The sequence below is a fragment of the Pan troglodytes genome, chromosome 18 (genome assembly GCF_028858775.2).
Source record: "Pan troglodytes isolate AG18354 chromosome 18, NHGRI_mPanTro3-v2.0_pri, whole genome shotgun sequence".
Classification (NCBI taxonomy): Eukaryota; Metazoa; Chordata; class Mammalia; order Primates; family Hominidae; genus Pan; species Pan troglodytes.
This window is the reverse complement of record NC_072416.2, coordinates 26,271,972-26,292,757: the sequence shown is the minus strand read 5'-3', so window position 1 is coordinate 26,292,757 and position 20,786 is coordinate 26,271,972. Positions and strand designations below refer to the sequence as shown.

Here is a 20,786-nt window from a genome sequence, read left to right as displayed (position 1 = left end):
GAACAGTAAAATACCCAAGTTAGAAGCTCTTTCTCTGTGCCTCCTCAGCACCCTCTGATCCTTCATAGAGCCCAGCAAAAATCAACCATACTCTAAGCATCCTTCACCTGCCTTGCAGCTAAGCCGAAGGACAATGAGGACAATGATGCCGTCCTTTCTACCCCATGTCCAAGCTCCCAGAGCAGTGCTTGGTAAAAAAAACAGTACTTACTAAAATGTTGGCTGAATAAAAGGAAGACTTTGAAAAATTAAGTTATTTTGTACCCCTATGGTGTGAATTATTCTTTTTATTGAAATTTAATACACTTACAGAAAAAATGTACATATTATAATTGCACATAGAGCTCAGTGAATTTTCACAAACTGAACAAATCTGTAAACCACACCCAGATTGAGAAAGAGAACATGACAAACACCCTACAAGTCTCCCTTGTGCCCTGTGCTGGGGGTGCCAACACCACCACCTCCTAGTTTGATGATGTACTAGGAGATTCACAGACTCAGCCTGTAGTCATACTTATGGCTATGTTTTACTACAGCGAAAGGCTAGGAAGCAAAATCAGCAAAGGAAAAAAGTGCATGGACAAAGTCCAGGGAAACCAGGTGTAAGCCTCCCACAGTCCTCTCCCAGCAGAGTCACATAGGACACAATTCCTCCAGCAATCAGTTGTGACAACCCATGTGCAATGTTGTATACAAGGGAAGCTCATTACAGACTGTGTTCAGGGTTCTCATTGGGAGCTGCTCACCTCATCCTCTGCCTAACACATATGAAAATCTGACTCCCAAAAGGAAAGCAGATGTTGGGCATAACCCACATTGTTTGTACAAACAGTTTAGGCACAGTGAGCCACTCTTATCATTTAGGGAGTAATGAGAAATCCAAGCTTTCAGATGCCAGCCAAGGGCCAGCCTTGCAAACAGGCCTGCTTTCTCATCTCTTTTCACACAGTCCATCTCCTTATTGAGGCTTCTTTACAGCAAAATTATTATTAGTAGGACCCCATGCAAAAGGGTGAGACCAACCTCAAGTATGGACCTCAGTTCTTCCTGGTAGGGGTCCTGGACTTAACCAGCTAAAATAAATCCCATTAACCATAAAGTCTATCTTAGAAAGCCAGGTGGCTTCCTCCTTAATTCCTTTTGTTTGTTTGTTTGTTTGGAGATGAAGTCTCGCTCTGTCACCCAGGCTGGAGTGCAGTGGCGTGATCTTGGCTCACTGCAACCTCCACCTCCTGGGTTCAAGCGATTCTCCTGCCTCAGCCTCCCGAGTAGCTGGGACTACAGGTGCACACCACCACACCCAGCTAATTTTTTTATTTTTGTAGGGACTACAGGTGCACACCACCACACCCAGCTAATTTTTTTTATTTTTGTATTTTTACTTTTCACTATGTTGGTCAGGCTGGTCTCAAACTCCTGACCTCAGGTGATCTGCCCGCCTCAGCCTCCCAAAGTGCTGGGATTACAGGCATAAGCTACCGTGCCCAGCCCTTAATTGCTGTCCGAACCTTTTTTTTTTTTTTTTTTTCAACCTGACCTGAGGCATCAATTCAGGCACAGTATAACTCTGACCAGTAAGTGGAAGCTAACCCAAATGCTTTCCAGGGCTGAGGGGACATCATGAAAGTCGTGGTCATGTACAGAAGCACAGTCCCAGGGGCACAGGTGGTACCCCTGTAAACAAAGAATTTGCAATATTAGGGCACCTCAAGCAGGACATCCATTAGGCCGTACAGGTGAACAGACCTCCCACCAGGGGAACTCCTGCCCTAGTGTTTCCAGTCCCATCTGAAAAGTTACCAGAGTCCTTGGCTTCCAAGGGACTGCCTGAAGGCAGTGAGTCCCAAACAGTTTTGCTTGTTCAGGATACAAGTTGATCCATCTCATGAGCATGGATGACATTTGTGGGAGATCTTCATGGAAAGCATAGGAGCTAGACCCACTCTGTTGTCAGTCTGAACTCAAAGCACTCACAGCACATGGAAAGGCAGCACTGGGAATTTTCCTTCAGCAAGAGGAGGCTTCCAGGGATCAAGCCTCCCCAGGTGCCAGGCTTTAATTATTTTCTCCAATATTACAAAAACAGTCGTACCCTGTTCAGCAATCATAACATTGCATTTTTTCAACCATCTCTTACTCTCAGCTAGGCCTTTCCTCTGGAAGGGTTGTATGTAAGAGGCACAAAAGCATTTTTGTAGATAAACTTTTTTTTTTTTTTTTTGAGACATGGTCTGGCTCTGTTGCCCAGGCTAGAGTGCGGTGGCACGATTTTGGCTCACTGCAACCTCCGCCTCCTGGGCTCAAGCCATCCTCCTACCTCAGCCTCCTAAGTAGCTGGAACCAAAGGCACATGCCATCATGTCCAGCTAATTTTTGCATTTTTTGTAGACACAGGGTTTCACCATGTTGCCAGGCTGGTCTTGAACTCATGAGCTCAAGCAATCTGCCCACCTCAGCCTCCCGAAGTGCTGGGATCATATGCATCCATTACTGCGCCTGGCCAACATTTTTTTTTTTTAACTATCATCCTAGAGTTCAAGTAGATAAACGTTTTTATGCAACTTAACCAGAAAGACATTCAGAAATTGGTAATTATGTGTGGAGGGTTGAACTATGTCCCCACAAAAATTCATGCTGAAGCCCTAACCACCTACCTATACCTCAAAATGTGAGTATATTTGAAGATAGGCCCTGAAGAGGTAACTAAGTTAAAATGAGATTGTTAGGATGGGCCCTAATCCAACCTGAGTGGTATCCTTATTAAAAGAGAAGATTAGGACACAGACACACAGACAGAGGGACCATACAAGGACACAGTAATAAGGCAGCCATCTGCAAGCCAAGCAGAGAGGCCTCAGAAGAATCTAAAGCTGTCGACACCTTGTCCTGGACTTTCAGCCTCCAGAACTGCAGGAAAATAAGTTTCTATTGTGTAAGTCACTCAGTTTGGGGTACTTTGTTATGGTATCCTTAGCAAACTAATAAGGATGAAACCCTGAATTTTTAAAAATTTCAAAATATGTTTACATAATCTTCCACCCCTTTTGTCCTGATTATTCAATGAGCAGACTAGAAAAGCCTAATACCTTTCTGGGGACAGCTACGTTTTAATAATCCACCTACCTTACTAAGCTGTGTGTGCTGGGAGAAAAGTGAGGGAAGTAGAGTCAGGCTGTCAGTCCACTGTTGCAAGCTGCAACTAATCCCAAAAGCTGAATGCAACAAGTCAACAGCAGTGAGAGAAGCCCCAGAGAAGGTTTGAGTCTGGTCTGTCAAAAGCAGGAGGAGAGGTCATAGTCCTTGCGATGTGCCCTTCCCCAGCTTGGAGCGTTTGGCAAATATTAGAAGTTAGGAATGCAATTAGCCTCTGTATTAGAGACAAAGAGCCTATCAGCAGCTTGATCTTAGATGGTCCCATTAGAGAATAAGCCCTTTTCAGCCAGGTTCCAGGACGTTTTCATAGTTTAGTGCTCCACGGAGGGGGTCCTTAATATCCAACGGCCCCAACGTCTGAGTCCTGGTCATTGAGCCTGTGCCTGCTTTCAGTTCAGCATAGCTCGTGTTGAGGCTAAAACGGCTCAGGGCAGACAGTAGCAGGTTTCAGCTTAGAGTCAGGGCCAGGCAATTAGGATCTGGGAATTTGAGATTCTGAACAAGCCAGCTGCTTTTCTTCAGCAGCAGTGAAGGCATGCTGCATGGCCAGACAGCTGTGGTCCAAGTGACATGCAACGCTGCCTTTTTATCTTGTTGGTCTTAGAATCCAATTGACCCACTCAAAAAAACTGCATATTAGACTAGACAATCATCAGCCTCTAAGGGTAGACATTTAATTTTGACAAGGGTTCATTAGCAATTTAACTGTATTTTCATTTTCCAAACAGATTGCTTTTCTTTACATGTTGTCTCCCTCTTTGCCGAGGCTCCAATAGGCACGAATCACAGCAAAAATAATCAGTTACAGCCTGTTCTGGTTCCAATATCCGGAGAATTTAAATTCCAACCTATCCACTAGTGGCAAAAAACTAGAAAGCTGTATCCCACTAACACCTTTCATATTTTATTTTTGAGTAGCTTTATTTGATTAGGGTGATCCCTCTAGCATTTATGAAATTAACAAGCATAAAACTTTTTTTTTAAGAGATGAGTAGCTGGGACTACAGGCGCACGCCACTGTGTCCAGCTAAGGTATGTTTTTTAAGCAATGAAATCAACCAGTAAAAACAAGTTCAAATATTTTTCATTCACACACTCAAGGCCTGCTGAGCATCCACTGCATGTGTTTTACTTGTTCCATTAGAAAGGTTTACTAAAAAATGGCGGGGCACAGTGGCTCATGACTGTAATCCCAGCACTTAGGGAGGCCAAGATCGCTTGAGCCCAGGAGTTCAAGACTAGTCTGGGCAACATGGTAAAACCCTGTCTCTATTTAAAAAATAAACAAATACAAGCAAGTTTTTTTTTAAAAAATGATGATATATCAAAGAAAATGCTCCTAATTCTCTTATGTCTTTTCATAGCTGTTTCCATGTTCTCATATTCCCATCCTTGTCAACATGGAATTTTTGTTGTTGTTGTTGTTGTTGTTGTTTTTGAGACGGAGTCTCGCTCTGTCGCCCAGGCTGGAGTGCAGTGGCACAATTTCGGCTCACTGCAAGCTCCGCCCCCCGGGTTCGCGCCATTCTCCTGCCTCAGCCTCCCAAGTAGCTGGGAATACAGGCACCCGCCACCATGCCTGGCTAATTTTTTTGTATTTTTAGTAGAGATGGGGTTTCACTGTGTTAGCCAGGATGGTCTCGATCTCCTGACCTCGTGATCTGCCCGCCTCAGCCTCCCAAAGTGATGGGATTACAGGCTTGAGCCACTGCACCCGGCCAAACATGGAATTTGTTTTATACAGTTGCAATTATGGTCCATTAATACAATCTATTTGTATGTTATCAGTAATAGTAATACTAACAGTGAACCCTTATTAAGCATTTACTATGTGCCAGGCACAGGGCTAAGAGTTTTACAGAGATGATCTCATTTACCTTGGGTTACGTACCCAACCAAGGTTTATAGCCAGCAGGTGGCAAAGCTTGAATTCCAACCCAACTCTGCTGACTCCCAAGTACACCCACCTGCATACTTGCCTCTTGGGCCTTGTTTGTCTGGCAAGTCCTAAATCCCAGACTCATTTGTTCACTTGCTTGCTTCCTCCCTCCCTTCCTACCAAAACACAGTATGATCTGTCGGTTAAACTCAATAGACTAAAAACTCCAGGTTCAAATGCCAGCTCCTCCATCACTAGCTGTATGACCTTGGGAAAGTACTTAATCTCTCTGTGCCTCAATTTCCATGTTTATAAAATGGGATAAAGTGCCCATTATAGGGCCCCTTTCCTAGGATTCTATCCAGGAGATGATGTGCCTATTTCCTAAGGTTCTTATAATGAGATTCTGCAAGGACAGCACTCCAAATAGTACAGGCACATGGTTTTGACAGTTGTTTCTGTTATTATTGAAATAAAAAGAACCTATACCTGTTCCCAGGAAGCTCAGAGTCTCTCACAGGCCTTTCAGTTCCTGGAGCTCTCATATTTCCTCATTCTCCCAGACTCCTCTGACCCTACTCTTCCTCAGGCTCTTACTGCTCCTGTGGGAAATCAGAAAGAGCAGCCAGCAGACAACACCAACTGAGATGAATGCAGCTGAAATGGCACAGGTCAGTATGGCCAAGAAACACCATGGGCTAATGTTCAGACCCATGGTATGAAAGCCAGAGTGGGTGTGAATTTCATTCCCATGTCTCTTATCTTGGATGGTTTTCATCTGCATGACCCATTTGCCCAATGCCCAATGGATGTGAAGATACAGAAAAGTCCAGGTACTGTTTTCAGGGAAGTAAGATGTCCTGTGCCAACTCTTCTCACTTCAGGGTCCAAGTCAGAGTGCACAAGGAAAGCAGGTGGGGCTGGCCCACCAGCAAAAGCTTCAGGAGAGCAAGGGATTGGCTGACTGGGCTGCAAGGGTAGTGTTCAAAGCCAGCTGCCTTGGAGGCCAAGATAGTGGAGGAGCTGCATAAAACATGGATTTTGCAGCCAAGTAAGAGCTGGCCTTGATTCCAGCTCAGCCATTTATTAGATGTGTGGCATTGGGCAAATTTACTTAACCTCTCTGAATATCAGTTTCCTCTGCTGTAAAACAGGCTGTGAAACTCTCACTTTTTTGACAGTTGGGAGGATTAAATGTTTGCACCCCATAGATACAAAACAAGGAAGGGTGATTTCTCCATCTCTTCTTTGTGGCAGACTGATTATAAAGGGCAAGATGTTTTTAATTTTATTTTAAATTTTAAAAATATGTAAGAATGCTATGCCTTATACTCTAAGGGGTTTTGCTCAAGGTGTATCACTTCCTAATAAAAGCAGGTATAACTGCCATTTATTGAGTGCTCACCCTGAGCCAGTACTTATGCTTTACATGTATAAATGCATTTCAATCATCATAATACCCTATCCAACTTCCCCATTTTATGGATGAGAAACCTGAGGTTCCACAAAGTAAGATAACTTGCTCAAAGTCACAAGGCTAGCCAGTGGCAGGCTGGGATTTGATCAGCCTGACTCTGGCACTCACACTCCTCACCACTATGATGGTTCTCAAAATGGGCCCCTCAGACCCTCTCTGTATTTTGACTCTTTGGCTTTCTCCCTCACTAAGCTGTGAGATCCCTATGAGAAAGAACTGGCTCCATCTTAGTCCACTATATCCCCAGGACCTAGGAAGTGCTTGGCACCTAGTAGTGGCTTGGAAAGCACTTGTTAAATGAATAAATGAGTGATGGTGTCTCTCTTCTCTGTGCAGCATATGGTGAGGGGCCCACTTTCTTACCCCTAAATGGAAGCAAGCACATATTCTACTAAAAGCACGAGCCCATTGCTGGGGGGCTCTAGAAGTGTTTCAGTTATCATGTACTTATGGGAACTGTAGAAGTTGGCAAGACATTTTGCTGAGACCAGTTCTGAAAAAACCAGGCCTTCAGACACGCTGTCCCAACACTGCCAGTATCATTTCAGGGGACTTGCAGCTCCATGGAAGCTAACCCCCAGGAGACCAGCCAGCTGGATTTGACTACCTATAGTCACCATCCAGGTTGTCAGATGCCAATTATTTTTCAGGAGAACAGCTGAGGCTAGCCAGAATATGGCTGGGCAGCACCCTCTAGGCTCTCACTGGATAGAACAGGATACAGAGAAAGGCCTCCCTAGCCACCAAGACCTCCTCCTTATAGCTGAGAAACTTCCAAGGATATGTTAACTATGAACAATGTTTGTCTGATTAATTTCAAGTCTGCCAGATGGGTCAGTGACTAAGAAAGGAACTGTGGCCTCAGATCCTGAGTGAAATGGTTCATGCAGAAGTGACTAATACAGAAGCCACCACCCCAACCCCAAATAACCACAAGGGCTCTGTGCAGCCATGTAAAACAGAATCAGTCAACAGGAGGCTCACAAGACAATCATTCACCTTTGTTCCCTGCACCAGGTATCCTGCAATCTGAGACTTATCTTGAGCTGGGGTAAGGTCTGAGGCATGCTGGCAGGGTGTGTGAGGGTTGGGGGTGAGGGTGGTCACATCCAGGCAATCATTCTATTAAGGATGTGCTAGATGACCCACAGACTCAGGCCTGACTCCTCAGGAGCTCACAGTTAGCAGCGGTTCAGACAAGAACACAGGTACATAACTAAAACTCTATTGATAAGGGCGCCTCGGTAAGGTGCTATGGGAACCATAAGGAAGCAGTTCCATGGCCCAGTCAGCTCATCTGGGGAAAAATAACAAAACAAAAAGGAAGCAGTTCCAGACAGAAGACCATCTCCAAATGGTTCTTTATTGAACACCCACTTTGGCCAGGCAATATCCTCCCCCTGCCCTCTAATCCAGGCTCAGGTACCCCCAATGGAGTATCCTCAGAAGGTACCTCCCAAGACCAGGAGTAATGAGAGATTAGGCAGAGGGTAAGGGACAGCAGGGAGACGGAGGAAAATGAAGACACCAGGGAAAGAGGAGAGGCCTGAACTGGACAGCTGATGCTTTGTCCTGCCCAGCACCCATTCGTCCCTGCTTCAGGTAATATCATCTGCCACCACAACCACCAGCACCAACTCTCAGTCTCTGTGGGTACATGCCAGGCCTGTCCATTTGGTGTATTCCATCTTCCTGGCCACAATGATGACTTGAGGCTGGATACCTTCCTCGTCTGGACCAATGAGAACCAAATCCAGCAGTTCTGTCAGCAAAGGGGAGCTCTTTTTATCAATAACTGTTGCTGTGGGGCCACACTGTGAAGCCCAAGAATAAAGCCAACTCAAATGAAAGCAGAGCTGAGAGCCAAAGAGACAGATCCCTGTTTGGAGTCCTGGGATGCAGCCTGAAGCCCAATCTAGCCCATCCTTTTCAGCTACATGAGCCATTAAATTCCCTCTGCCCCAAGTGAACTGGAAAGAGTCCCAACCAAGGTCCTTCCCATCTGGTTGTTCTTCTGGAAGTATTTTGAGGACAAGGAGATTTTCTTCTCTAGGGTTATAAAAGTAATTGTGTGGTGACAGGCTGTTCCTAGGTCCCTGGGGTGAGAGCCACCATGGAGACAGAGTCCAGCTCGCCTTTCCTAGGATACACACTCACGACTGTCAACACATCTTCGAATACATCAGCACATAATTATAAACTCCTATTGTTTGTAGTAGCTATTGTTTTTGTCTTCCCACCACCTTGTTTTGGATGAAGAAAAGGTCATGACCCAGACTGGATTAATCATGTGGCCAAACACGCATGGCCACAGTGACTGATCCAAGAGGACATGGAACTCACAACAAACCATTGAGAACTTTGGGAGTTTCCAAATTAGAACTGGAAGGGAAGAAACCTTTCATTCAGGGCCCCCAAGCTAGGAGGATGCAGGTCTGGAGCTATCAGCTGTCATGGCTCCAAATGCACGGAGAAGGCTCATGTGCAGCAGGAGGAAAGGAAGCCAACGAAGAGGACTGGTTGAGTCTGCTTGTTGTCTCCCAATGGCCATTCTTCCCCCACTCCTTTTTACTAGCAGAATCTCCTTCCTCAGAGTTTTGGCTGCCCAAGTAGAAACTAAATTTACAGCCTCCTTTGTTGCTAACTGTGGCCACATGGCAAGACAGTAGGAACCTGGGTGCCTGATGACATCATGGACCAGCCCCTTGCCTGGCCTGGACCAGCTGACTATCACTGCACTGTTATGGGAGAGAGAAATAAACTTCCATCTTGTCGAAGCTATGTATTTTGGTGGTTTTAATGTATAAACATTTAAAAAATGACAAACTAGAAAGGAGTTCTAGATGGAACTAGTGGCAATGATTACATACAGCTGTTTTGTTTTGCAAACCCCACAACTGGATATTAAGTCAGGATAGCTCCTGCTAAATTCTAACCTCAAGGCTGAACTGTTCTGCCCTATTCACTTACAGATCAGAGCATTAGGCAAGGACAACCTTCTTAGGCCCTCACTTCTGAATCTTCCTTCTAAGCTAAGAGGTCAGAGCAGAACCAGGCAATGTTGTGCTATTTGGCCAGAAGGAGATGGTAAGAACAGCCCTAGCAACTTCATTTACTCCTGAGGCTCTGTGCCCACAAACTGATTCTAAGAGCCCTTCCTGTATATATGCGAATGAGCTCTAAGTACAGACATTTTGGTGTGAATTGTGGAGTTTATGGCAAATACAGGGTAGGCTGAATGGTTCTAGGCCAGGAAGCAAGAGTTCACAAATGCAGTGTCTTCAATGAAATAAGGTAAGTACCTTGAAGCAAGGAGTAACCGCCTGACTAATGCATCCACATGAGAGACTCAAATCTAACACTTGGCAAAATTATAATCTGGGATACTGAGGTCCCCACTTTTAGTGAAAGCCAAAGGCCCTAGGTCAAAATGCTAAAAAGTCTTTTACTAACTATCCTAGGACAGCTAAGGTCATTTTGGGAAGAAGAGAGAAACACTATTCACCCCTCCCTTCAAGTTTTAATAGCCAACAGGAATCTGGGCTCTGAAAAGTCACAAACACCTTTCCCAAGATTATGAGCAACTGCAACAACTGGCCAAATGTGTTAGCAGCAGAAAAGCTGGGCATTACCTGTATGAGAGGCGCTCAGCATGGGCAGTGAATGGCCGTGAGCAGCGCACCAGCTACATAGCCTCCACATCGGAAGGGTGCTGCTGCTCTGCAGGTCCGTTTCAGGCGGGATCCAGCCATCCACAGGACCAAGGGGCTGGAGCGTTGGGAACAGATGATTCTGTGTTCCACAGATAATGGTACAAAGTGACTGTTCATAGATAAGGTGTAAGCACAGCATTTGAAGACAGCTCCTCCAGATGGTCTGTCTGTTAGTGAATTCTTAAGCGCTTAGAGCCTTGAATATTGAGAAATTCTAAAGAAATTTTTTAAAAGGAGGAGGGTGGTAGATGTCAAAGACACAAGAGCTCTTTGTAGGTGCTGACTGGCTCACTTTGTCCCCAGGTTCATCTTAGAGCTCAAGCAGATTCAAGACATGAGGCAGAGATGCTAGACTTGTGTCAGGGGCAAAAACTTCTGGTAGTAGCTCTTGGTGACGTCAATCATCAGCTCCTGAGTGCACTCCGGGAGCTCCCCTGAGAAGAGTCCTGGGGAAAGAAAGACCCAGCTGTAAGGAGCTTGAAGAAGTTACAAGAGGTTAAGATATTTCTCTGGCAATATCCTTCTCACCTCAATCAGATGCATGTCTGACAATCACTTAAACAATCGCTGAGGCTGTTCTGGTCCAGCGCTTGCTAAGAACAGCTAAACTTTTTCACGGCAGGACCCCAATATGGAGAAATTACTAAACAAAAGTCTCTCCTTCCTCCTCTGCAAAAGCAGAGATGCATGACACGGCAGAATGGCCAAATGCCTCCCCGAAGAATCTGAGTGATGATTTTGTTCATCTTAGAAACTCAGATTCAATGATCTGAGAGATGAGATTTATTTTTTAATTGGAAAAACAATTAAACCACTCAGTGGTAGGTATCATATACTGTCAAATCTCTCTGTTCATATTATTTTCCATCTGTGAATTTATGACATGCCTCTGTATATGCTACATGATTTCAGCTGTGTAAAACAACATAGAGAAGAAGATACTGTCTTGGGGCAGGGCTAAGGGAATGTGAGGTTTTCTCCTTCCTTCTGCTCTTCAGTGTTTTCCAAGTTTTCTGAGAGAAGTATGTATCACTTTCGTTTCCTCAAGTTTTATAATTTGGAACTCCGGGCTCCTGATGGGCTTTACTTGTGAGCATTCTATCAGCCAAGGTCCAGAGATAATGTATTAATATTTGCCCCTCTCAGGTATCCCCAGGGTATTGCTGGTCTTAGACGATGGTTTATGCTAACTTTTCAGTCTGGGAATTCCTGGGCCATGTGGAATGTACAAATTAAAACCATGACCAATGTGAGGGTAAGCCCAGTACTAAAATTCTCTAGACAGACTTTTTCTACCCAGAGTCCAGGCCAGGCAAGAAATGCTTTCTTGTACATTCCCTGTGTTGGCAGCAGATTTGTTTTACATCGACTTTTCCTTGAGAGGGAATCCTTTAAGAGTATTTGAGGATCTCTCTACCATGTGTGGCTCCAAGGCTTTATTTCCATCCCAACATGAGTATCACCCCTCAAATCACTCTATTATGAAGACAGCATTAACCCGTGCAATCTCACAGCTTGGGCTTAGTTTCCTCTTTGTGTTTGGCCCTTCATAATTTCCTTATTTTCTGGTGAACCCAATTATGCATTTAAACAGATGCTTGTTATATGTTAGGTAGCATTTCTAGGTACTTTGTACAGGTGAATTTCTAAGTTAGCTCTATCACCATATTGCTAGAGATAGGAATTGTAAGCATTACTTTTGTGATGGAAAATACAATTGAGTTTTAGTAAGTTAAAATAAAATTAATCAACACCCAAGGTTACCTGGGCAGCCTGAGAAGACAGTGAATGGTGGAACCACAGTTTCTGGAGGTAATACTGTGTTGTCAAGAATTTTGCAGCAGTCTTTCAACACACATCGGCGCCCCTGAAATTAAAATCTTGTTAATAGGAAATGGATCAGTCTACTGTGTGAAAGCCTCCTTTCTATTTTCCCCATTCATGATACCATGTAATAGCCAGGGACGGTGACAAGAGGGTTGGTTGCAACTTCCTGCTTCAGGTGGTACCTGACGAGAAGGAGGCAGCAAGGTTGTGAGAGTGCGTGTTTGTGTACATTTCGGGGGGAAGGCTGTATGCTAGAGGCAGGACAAACTGTCTCAGGCATTACAGACTGAATTTCAGTCTTCCATGAGCTCTGTTGAATTTTCCCTTTGATTTAGTGGACATTTGTGCTTTTGCTTGTCCAGTATCCATTCCCCTTTCTTCTGGTAACAGAACCTGTATTTTCCTCGGTAACCCTCCCATCCCCATCTCATCCATGTGCTTCACCCCCCAGCCCACACACCAAACCCCAAGCCTGGAAACAATAACAGGTCAGCATATGACCCCAATTAGTCTGATGGACCCCAACCTCAGGGCTTTTGCTGGGACTGCTGGGGAAAGCGGCACTTCCCACTGGGGTTTCCAGAGGATAGGCTGGAAGACTGGAATAGGCATCTTATTTCCATGAAGGAAGAACCTGCCCGGGAGTGAACCTCCCAGAGGAAAGCAGCACAGAGATGGAGACTAATTCTTACAACATGGGCTGAACGCCTGGAGCCATTTGGCCGTGACATTAAGATCTACTCCTGTACTCTTGGTTTATATTCACCACCCATTCCACTCCACACCCACCAGCTTAAGGTTGGTTGGTTGGTTTGCTCTTTTGTCAATTCAAACTGGAAAAATCCTGAAAAATTCATTTGGATATGAAACTATTAGTTCATTTGTTCTCCCACTGGTGAGTGATAGTCATGTAGATGTTTGAACCTCATCCCTGACTTTAACCACTGTCACCACTTTTCAATTCTGCCATGATCCACGGCACTTAGAGAGCAAGAAATAAGGTCTGAGAGACTCATCTGTTTCATGGGGCTTCTGTGTACAATTTACAGCTGTATCTTAGACTCCTTGCTGAGGAAATGAAAGTTTTGATCATTTTGACTGCATTTACATCAGGGCCTGTTAGTTCACTGGTATCCTGGCTAGACAATCAGAAAATATACCTGACTGAGAATGTGGAAATCTTTACAAATACCAGGACAATGCTAACCAGTTCAGACCTCAGATTTTAGCAAAGAACATGATTGATTTGCTTGTGTTTAAATTTTTCCCCATTATTAAACACTTAAATCATATGTTTTTCTAGGAAAAGGTAGATTGCTAAATGAACTTCTTATGAAAGCATGTGAATTTCCTAAGTGGCTCTGAATTTCCCAAGTGGCTGATCTCTCTCCAGCTAGGTGGATAACAGCTATGAGAATACTCAGCAACATCTTTAGCTCAAAAGCACATTATGACTATAGTTCTTCATACTTCCTTGTAAAGTTATCTTCCATGGGTTACCTGCTAGTGGCAATTTTAAAAATATGGCAACTATCTTCCCTGGTGACCTCAAATTAACATAAAACCTAAGAATTCCTGTCATGACTAAGCTCCTACTAACTCAGACTAAGTTCATGAGGCACTGAGTAAAAGGACACCCAATGTGCTACATAAGGCATGATATAGTCCCATGGAGGGATCCACAGACAAAGGGCCCTGGAAAAGAAGACTAGTTGATGGGATATTTTCACTGTGTATACCAGCCACCATGCAGCCTGAAGGCACCTGCTCTGTCCACTGGTTGGCCATTTTGCCCACTTAGAGAAATAATACTTAACTGGGTTTCAGAAGCTGTCTGGGTAGACTCATCAATCAAATTAAACATTTAAAATGTAGGTATTTCTTAGGCATGAATGTACTGGTAATAGCTGAGGAGTTAAAAGCTGAAACTTCTTTTTTTTTTGGTAGCGGGGGACACAGTCTCACTCTGTTGCCCAGGCTGGAGTGCAGTGGCGCTATCTCGGCTCACTGCAACCTCCACCTCCTGGGTTCAAGCGATTCTCCTGTTTCAGCCTCCCAAGTAGCTGGGATTACAGGCATGTGCCACCATGCCCAGTTAATTTTTTTGTATTTTTAGTAGAGATGGGGTTTCACCATGTTGGCCAGGCTGGTCTTAAACTCCTAGCCTCAAATGATCCTCCTGCCTCGGCCTCCCAAAGTGCTGGGATTACAGGCATGAGCCACTGCGCCTGGCCTGAAACTACTTCTTTATTCTTCCCTAGAGAGCTTTCCAAGGAATTAACAACTGCAGCCGTGCTGCTAATACTACAGCTACCTATATATCCTGTGCAAGTAAGTTAGCATCTTGGAGCCTTGGTTTCCTCATCTGTGAAACAGGATGGAAAACCAAATCTGCAGGGAGGTTGTCAAGAATAGAGAGAATAAATGTAAAACTCATACTACAGTAACAGTGCCTATAAATATTGCTTGTTAAGCTTTTCCTTCAGGCATCTGGGCAATTCTGATGAACACCTACATCTTCACATATCCAAACGGAAATTAAGACTATCATATGGGATGTTATAGGAAGGAGCTATGTGTCATGGGGACGGCTGGACTAAAAGAGTTACTTCCAGTGCTGAGATTCTAGAATTCTAAAAGAATCTCTCCTGAGATCGAGTATTTGTCAAGGCTCAGTGAGTACCGCCAATATGGAACAATGACTATATCATGAAGTGATATATTAAAAAGTGGCATAAAAACAAGAGCACCTGACAATAGGATTAGAATTTCCTAAGCACTGGGAATAGAATTTGGATTTAACCTTTCAGACATTTCGCTCTGAGGATAAACGACAGGGTTATACGACTAGGCTACTGTGGTGATATCTTCACTTTGCTAAGGAAAATATCAGAAACCCCCAGCTGGAAGGCTAGCTTTTGTCAAGCAATTAGGGTGAGGGGAGAGGATGAACTTTACTAACTTTCCCCTTGTCCCAAAGACTTTCTGTCCACCTTTGCTGTACCCTCATAGCTCCTGGAATGTGAACTGTTTTGTTTCTGCAAGTTTTTTGATATTTCAGGGTCTGAGTCTTATCCAGGGCAGAGAGCTGGCTCCATATTAACGGGAATGGTCATTAAAGAAACAGAGTCTTGGCTTTTCCTAGAATCTAGTCTGGAGTACAAATCTAAAATGCAGAAAACACTTTCCCTAAACATGGTTCTCATAAATCCCAACTGAAATCAAGCTCATCATCTAAGAAATCACAGGAAATCCAACCTTGTTAAGCCTTGGTTGGGTTAAATCAACCTATTCTTAGGCTCCAATGGACCAGGGTCCTACAGATTCTGCTGAGCAAGGGGCCCGCTTTCACCCTGAATTACATGTAAATGCCCTTTGATGACTCGAACCCTTCCTTACACATGTGAATCTCTTTCCTGAAATGCCTGTCTTCCCCCAGTTTCAACTCACCCTTCAGATTTCCTTACTCCCATTAGACTGTAAGCTCTGTGAAGTAAGGCAATAAGTAGGCCATATAGCAGCATGGCTAATAATCATATTGCCTGGGTTTAAATCCCAGGTCTACTGCTTTCTAGCCCTATCAAATCCCTTAACTTTTGGGTTTTTTTTTTTTTTTTAAGAGAAAGGGTCTTGCTTTGTTGCCCAGGCTGGTCTTGAACTCCTGGGCTCAAGGGATCCTCCTGCCTTGGCCTCCCAAAGTGCTGGGATTACAGGCGACAGTCATCACACCTGGCCCCAAATCCCTTAATATTTAAGGTCCTGTCTTCTCATCTGCAAATAGGGATAACACCTAACACATTTGAATGGTTGTAAGGATTAAATGAAATCATCAAAGGAAAGAGTTTAACATCATATAGAGGAGGCTTGATAAATGCTTGCCAGTATTAATGTCTAGAAAATATTCCAAATCTATTTATTTATTTATTTATAAGACAGTGTCTCGCTTTGTTGCCCAGACTGGAAAGCAGTGGTGCAATCTTGGCTCATTGCAACCTCCGCCTCCTGGGTTCAAGTGATTTTCCTGCCTCAGCCTCCCGAGTAGCTGGGACTACAGGCATGCGCCACCATGCCCAGCTAATTTTTGTATTTTTGTAGAGACAGGGTTTTGCCATGTTGGCCAGACTGGTCTCAAACTCCTGACCTCAAGTGATCCACCTGCTTCAACCTCCCAAAAAGCTGGGATTACAGGCATGAGCCACCGCACCCAGCTGAAAAAATTCCGTATCTGTCAAGAAAAATCCAACTCTGGGAAGACTGGAAACCACTGCTACCCTGCTTAGTCACAGAAACAGGGTCCCACCGAAGTGAGGGATGGGAGCTGAAGGGAAAGTGAGGCCGCTTTGCCAACCAAGCCATCATACTCACAATCACACAGTTCTTCCCAACATGAACATAGGAACCAATCTGAGCTGCGTTGACCACACAATCTTCCTCAATAAAGACATGGTCTCCAATATGTAAAGGAAAGAATGCAACACTAGAAGAGGAAAAGAAGAAGAACACAGAAAGGTCAAGATGATGTACTTTGGGTCAAGGTTTATAGAACTACAGATCATAATCTGAACTTTATCATCTTAGCAAGACTGTTCCCAGCAAGGAAAGAAACCTCAGGCTAGAAAAATTATACAATATTGAAGAAAATGAATATGATTACTAGTTCAAAATTGCAATAGTACACCAAAGAAATATGCAAGGAAAAACCAAGGCAGGAGGGGCAAGATCTTCAAAGCTAAAAGAGCAGGTACCAAATAAAAATCAATGAACGTTTGTTCATTCCCACTTCCTTTGAAAATGCTCACAGATCACATTTTTAGTAACCTGCCCTATAATGTTCCAGGTGATTGACAGTAGGCTCATGAGTTATAATTTCCACATTCGGCATTCTAAAAATTTATTCATTCGCAGACTTCAGTGAGTGACTACTATGTGCCAGACTCAATGCTAGAAATTAGGGCTATAATAATGACAAAAGAGACAGAACACTGTCCACGAGCAGCTTGCAATCAAGAGAAGAAATGAGATTAAATAGTAAGTAGTGACAACTGTGATAAGGGCTACAGAAACACAATATCAAGTTATGAGCATATATAACAAGGAGACCTTACCTAGTCCATGGCTTTAGGAAAAACTTAATTGACTTTGAGTAGGAGTCAGCAGGCTTTCTCCAGATATCTGACATCATTCCCATCCCGTTCTCTAGGGTTCCTCAAATGTCACTGACAGTGGTTCTGTGATCACATTTATATGTAATTTCTATACCTTGGGATGTAAAATATTTGGACTGGAATGAATATAAAGTGCTAGATGCTCACTAGAGAAAAGGGAAGTAGAAATGCAGAGAGAAGGGCAGTATAGAAGAATTCCAATTCTGTTCTATTCTGTCCAGAATATTTTTTCAGAGATGATACCTGTCCTCTACGAACCTATAATTTGTTTAAATCTTCCTTAACCACTAGTATTTTTGGTCTGTACCTCTTGTGCAGCAATGCATTCCCTGATCTCATCACAGTCTGTAGCAGTACTGACAGTTCTTTAATTTTAAATTTAAGATTCCAAGTTCGATAGTATTATCTGGTTCTGGTATGATATGCAGGTAGAAAAAAATCCACATTTAGCTTCTATTCACGTTTTGCTACTTATACTTTCATATTTTCAGCATTTCTCACATGTACTATTCCTATTTACACATCCCTTCATTCAGCAATAAACCCCTTGTTCACTCTTGGTGCTTTTCCTGTGCCATATCCAACCCAACAATTATGTTAATCAACATCTCTAGTAGTGTATCAGTCACACCGTATAAAACCATAATAGGGTACCAGGAGGTTTTCTGGTTTTCCCCTAGTAGCCTTCAAAGCTAATCACATGAATGTTTTATAATGATTCCCCCGATCCAGTTCTTGTATGTCATGGAAAGCCTGGAATCCAACATCATTATTGGAAATGTGGGATTATTACTGCATGATATACTTCTGGGTATTATCATTAGTTTGAGTTAATTGCTCCCTTCTCTGTTCCTTCCTAACCATGGTCACACCTCTGTGACAGGTGTATCACATCATATAGTAGCTGTCATATGTCACTATCTGATTATGTTAATCGCTTCTACAACTAGACTTTGGGAACCTTGAGGCAGGAATTTTATTTTATCTATCTTTATATATTCTCAGCTTACAACCCAGCTGCAAGCATGAGGAAGGTGCTCAATAAATGCTTGCTGACTTATTGGATGAAATGCAGATGGGTGCCAGGAGGGCAATTAGCCAAAGAGGAGAGAAGCAAAGAGGCAAAGAGAATACTTTAGCACCATATCAGCTATGGTGGTCAGTTTGCCTGCTCTGTCCCTGGCCTTTCTTGGACAGTCTTTATTCCCACTGAAGGATCAGTGGACCTGACTTGACTCTGCCCTTTGGGTCAAAGTCGTTCAGATCAGGGATACTTAAGGTGAGTCAATCAGATTCTCTCTCTCAGGAGTTTGGAAGTAACACATAAGATCTCTAGTTGGTGTCCACTGGAAGCCTAAATGGAGAAATGATATAAATTAGAGGCTGAGTCAGCAAGGTAGGCTCCATGAACAAACGGGGCAGGTATCTGTGAGAGAGAAAAGGCAAGCAGAAATGCAGAGAGAAGGGCAGTATAGAAGAAAAAATACAATCTCAGATACAGAGAGGGATAGGTAGACAAAACAGTCTTGATTCCGGCTAGCTGTCCAATTCCAGGTTCCGGTCCCTTGTGAGGCCTGGCTTGCTCCTTTCCTACTCTTAGGTTCCATTATATACGCCAGTCTCGCCAGTCTGTTTGATCAGAAACGCTTTGCTTTTGCCAGTGTGTAAGCAGATTCTGTTTGTAGCAACCAATCATCAACCAGACTGAGACAACTACCAGCAGAGTTGTGTTCATTATAGTGAACTCTTACTCAGTGCTTCAAACAACAGGACAGACCTAGTCATTATACCACAACTCAACACATGGACCACACCACCAGTGGCAGCTTCTTGCCCAAGACTTGAACAAAGTAATTAAATTACATACCCTTTGCTGAACTTCTTGAATGGTGGCCTTATGACACTACGACTTTTCACAACACAATGACGTCCAACTCTTACATTTGCCAGATCCCCTCGGATAATACAGTCATTCATCACAATGGTCTGTAAGACGAAGCAAATTTAAAAAAATTAGCAACATAGCCTAAGACGTAACAAAAAAGAGTAGATAACGAGATACTGATTCTGAGTTATGTTACAATCCACTCTGACAGAATGTTTCAAATGTTCCGCCAAAAGGAATAAATTGTAAGGTAAAAAGAGAACTGCCCTCATGACAGTGACTGCAGTTAGTGATGTTCCTAGTACATCACAAGCTTTGCCCTTAATCCCCCATGAATAGAACTCACTGAATGAGCACTTAGTGAGAACACCTATAGCAGATCTGGCTTATATGTCTCTTTAGATTTGCTCAGGTAAGTCCTCATGCCCCCCAAGCCTTGGCTGCTTGCTTACCAAGAGTTCTGGCTGCTTTACCTTTGTCTTCTTTCTTAACAGTACATCTCCTCCAACTCCATGCTCCAAGAGGTGGACCCACTGGAGTTCTGGTTCATCTCCCAACCTCTGAACTCAGATTCTAAGTGCTACACTGCAGAGTGTAAGACGTGGCTTCCCCAGAAGTTGCTGAGAGAGGCTGCGTAACACAACCTGTAAGTCTGGGAGGATTAATGCCTTATACTTGGTAAAGAGTAGGCACCCTCAAAATGTCTGCTGAATAAATGAATGGGGTTAAAAAGTACATATGCTGGAGTTGTAACTGGAAAAAGTAAGCAAGGGACATGCAAGTAGATTATGAGGAATTATGTATGCTAAGCACAGAAACTTAGACATTTTCCTAGAGGATACAGAGTCAGTAAAATATTTTATTTCATTAAAAAAATTTTTCTGGCCGGGTGCGGTAGCTTACGCCTGTAATCCCAACACTTTGGGAGGCTGAAGCAGGTGGATTGCCTGAGGTCAGGAGTTCAAGACCAGGCTGGCCAACATGGCGAAACCCCATCTCTACTAAAAATACAAAAATTAGCCAGGCATGGTGGCAAGTACCTGCAGTAATCCCAGCTACTTGGAAGGCTGAGGCAGGAGAATCGCTTGAACCTGGGAGGCGGAGGTTGCAGTGAGCCAAGATCGTGCCATTGCACTCCAGCCTGGATGAAAAGAGTGAGATTTTGCCTCGAAAAAAAAAAAAATTTTTTTTTTTTTTTTAAGACACAGGGTCTCACTCTGTTGCCCAGGCTGCAGTGCAGTGCCACAATCATAGCTCACTGCAACCTTGAGCTCCTGGGCTCAAGGGATCCTCCCGCCTAAGCCTTCTGAGCAGCTGGGACTACAGGTGTGTGCCACCACATCCCACTAATTTTTAAATGTTTTGTAGAGCTGGAGTCTCACTATGTTGCCCACGCTGGTCTTGAAACCCTAGGCTCATGCAATCAATCCTCCAACTTTGACCTCCCAAAGTGCTGTGACTGCAGGCATTAGACACTGCACTTGGCCCCAGTATTTTAAACAAAGGATTAACATACATAAATTTCCGTATTATTACTACTACTCTGGAAGCACCCTGGCATCTGCATGGAGGATACAGGTGAGAGACCTGAGGAAAACTGACCCTTTAGATGACTACAGTGGATCAAGGTAAAAATAGATAATGAATCTTTTTTTTTTTTTTTTTTTTTTGAGATGGAGTCTTG

The 20,786-nt window shown here is 43.7% G+C and overlaps 1 protein-coding gene across 3 annotated transcripts in view; it reads right to left on the bottom strand.

The window, feature by feature from the left end:
- Window positions 1-7,854: 7,854 nt before the first annotated feature.
- The window catches only part of DCTN5 (dynactin subunit 5), a 28,865-nt gene continuing 15,933 nt past the window's right edge, over window positions 7,855-20,786 (bottom strand). Inside the window, exons 3-7 of one of the 3 annotated variants that reach the window (XR_001710060.4) lie at window positions 19,085-19,203; window positions 16,418-16,529; window positions 11,990-12,092; window positions 10,145-10,671; window positions 7,855-8,274 (exon numbers count right to left, since the gene is read on the bottom strand). Coding sequence is in view for 2 of the 3 variants with exons in the window: in NM_001246500.2 (NP_001233429.1) it covers window positions 10,574-10,671; window positions 11,990-12,092; window positions 16,418-16,529; window positions 19,085-19,203 (432 nt within the window). In the remaining variant the exon portion in view is untranslated. 3 annotated transcript variants of the gene reach the window in all.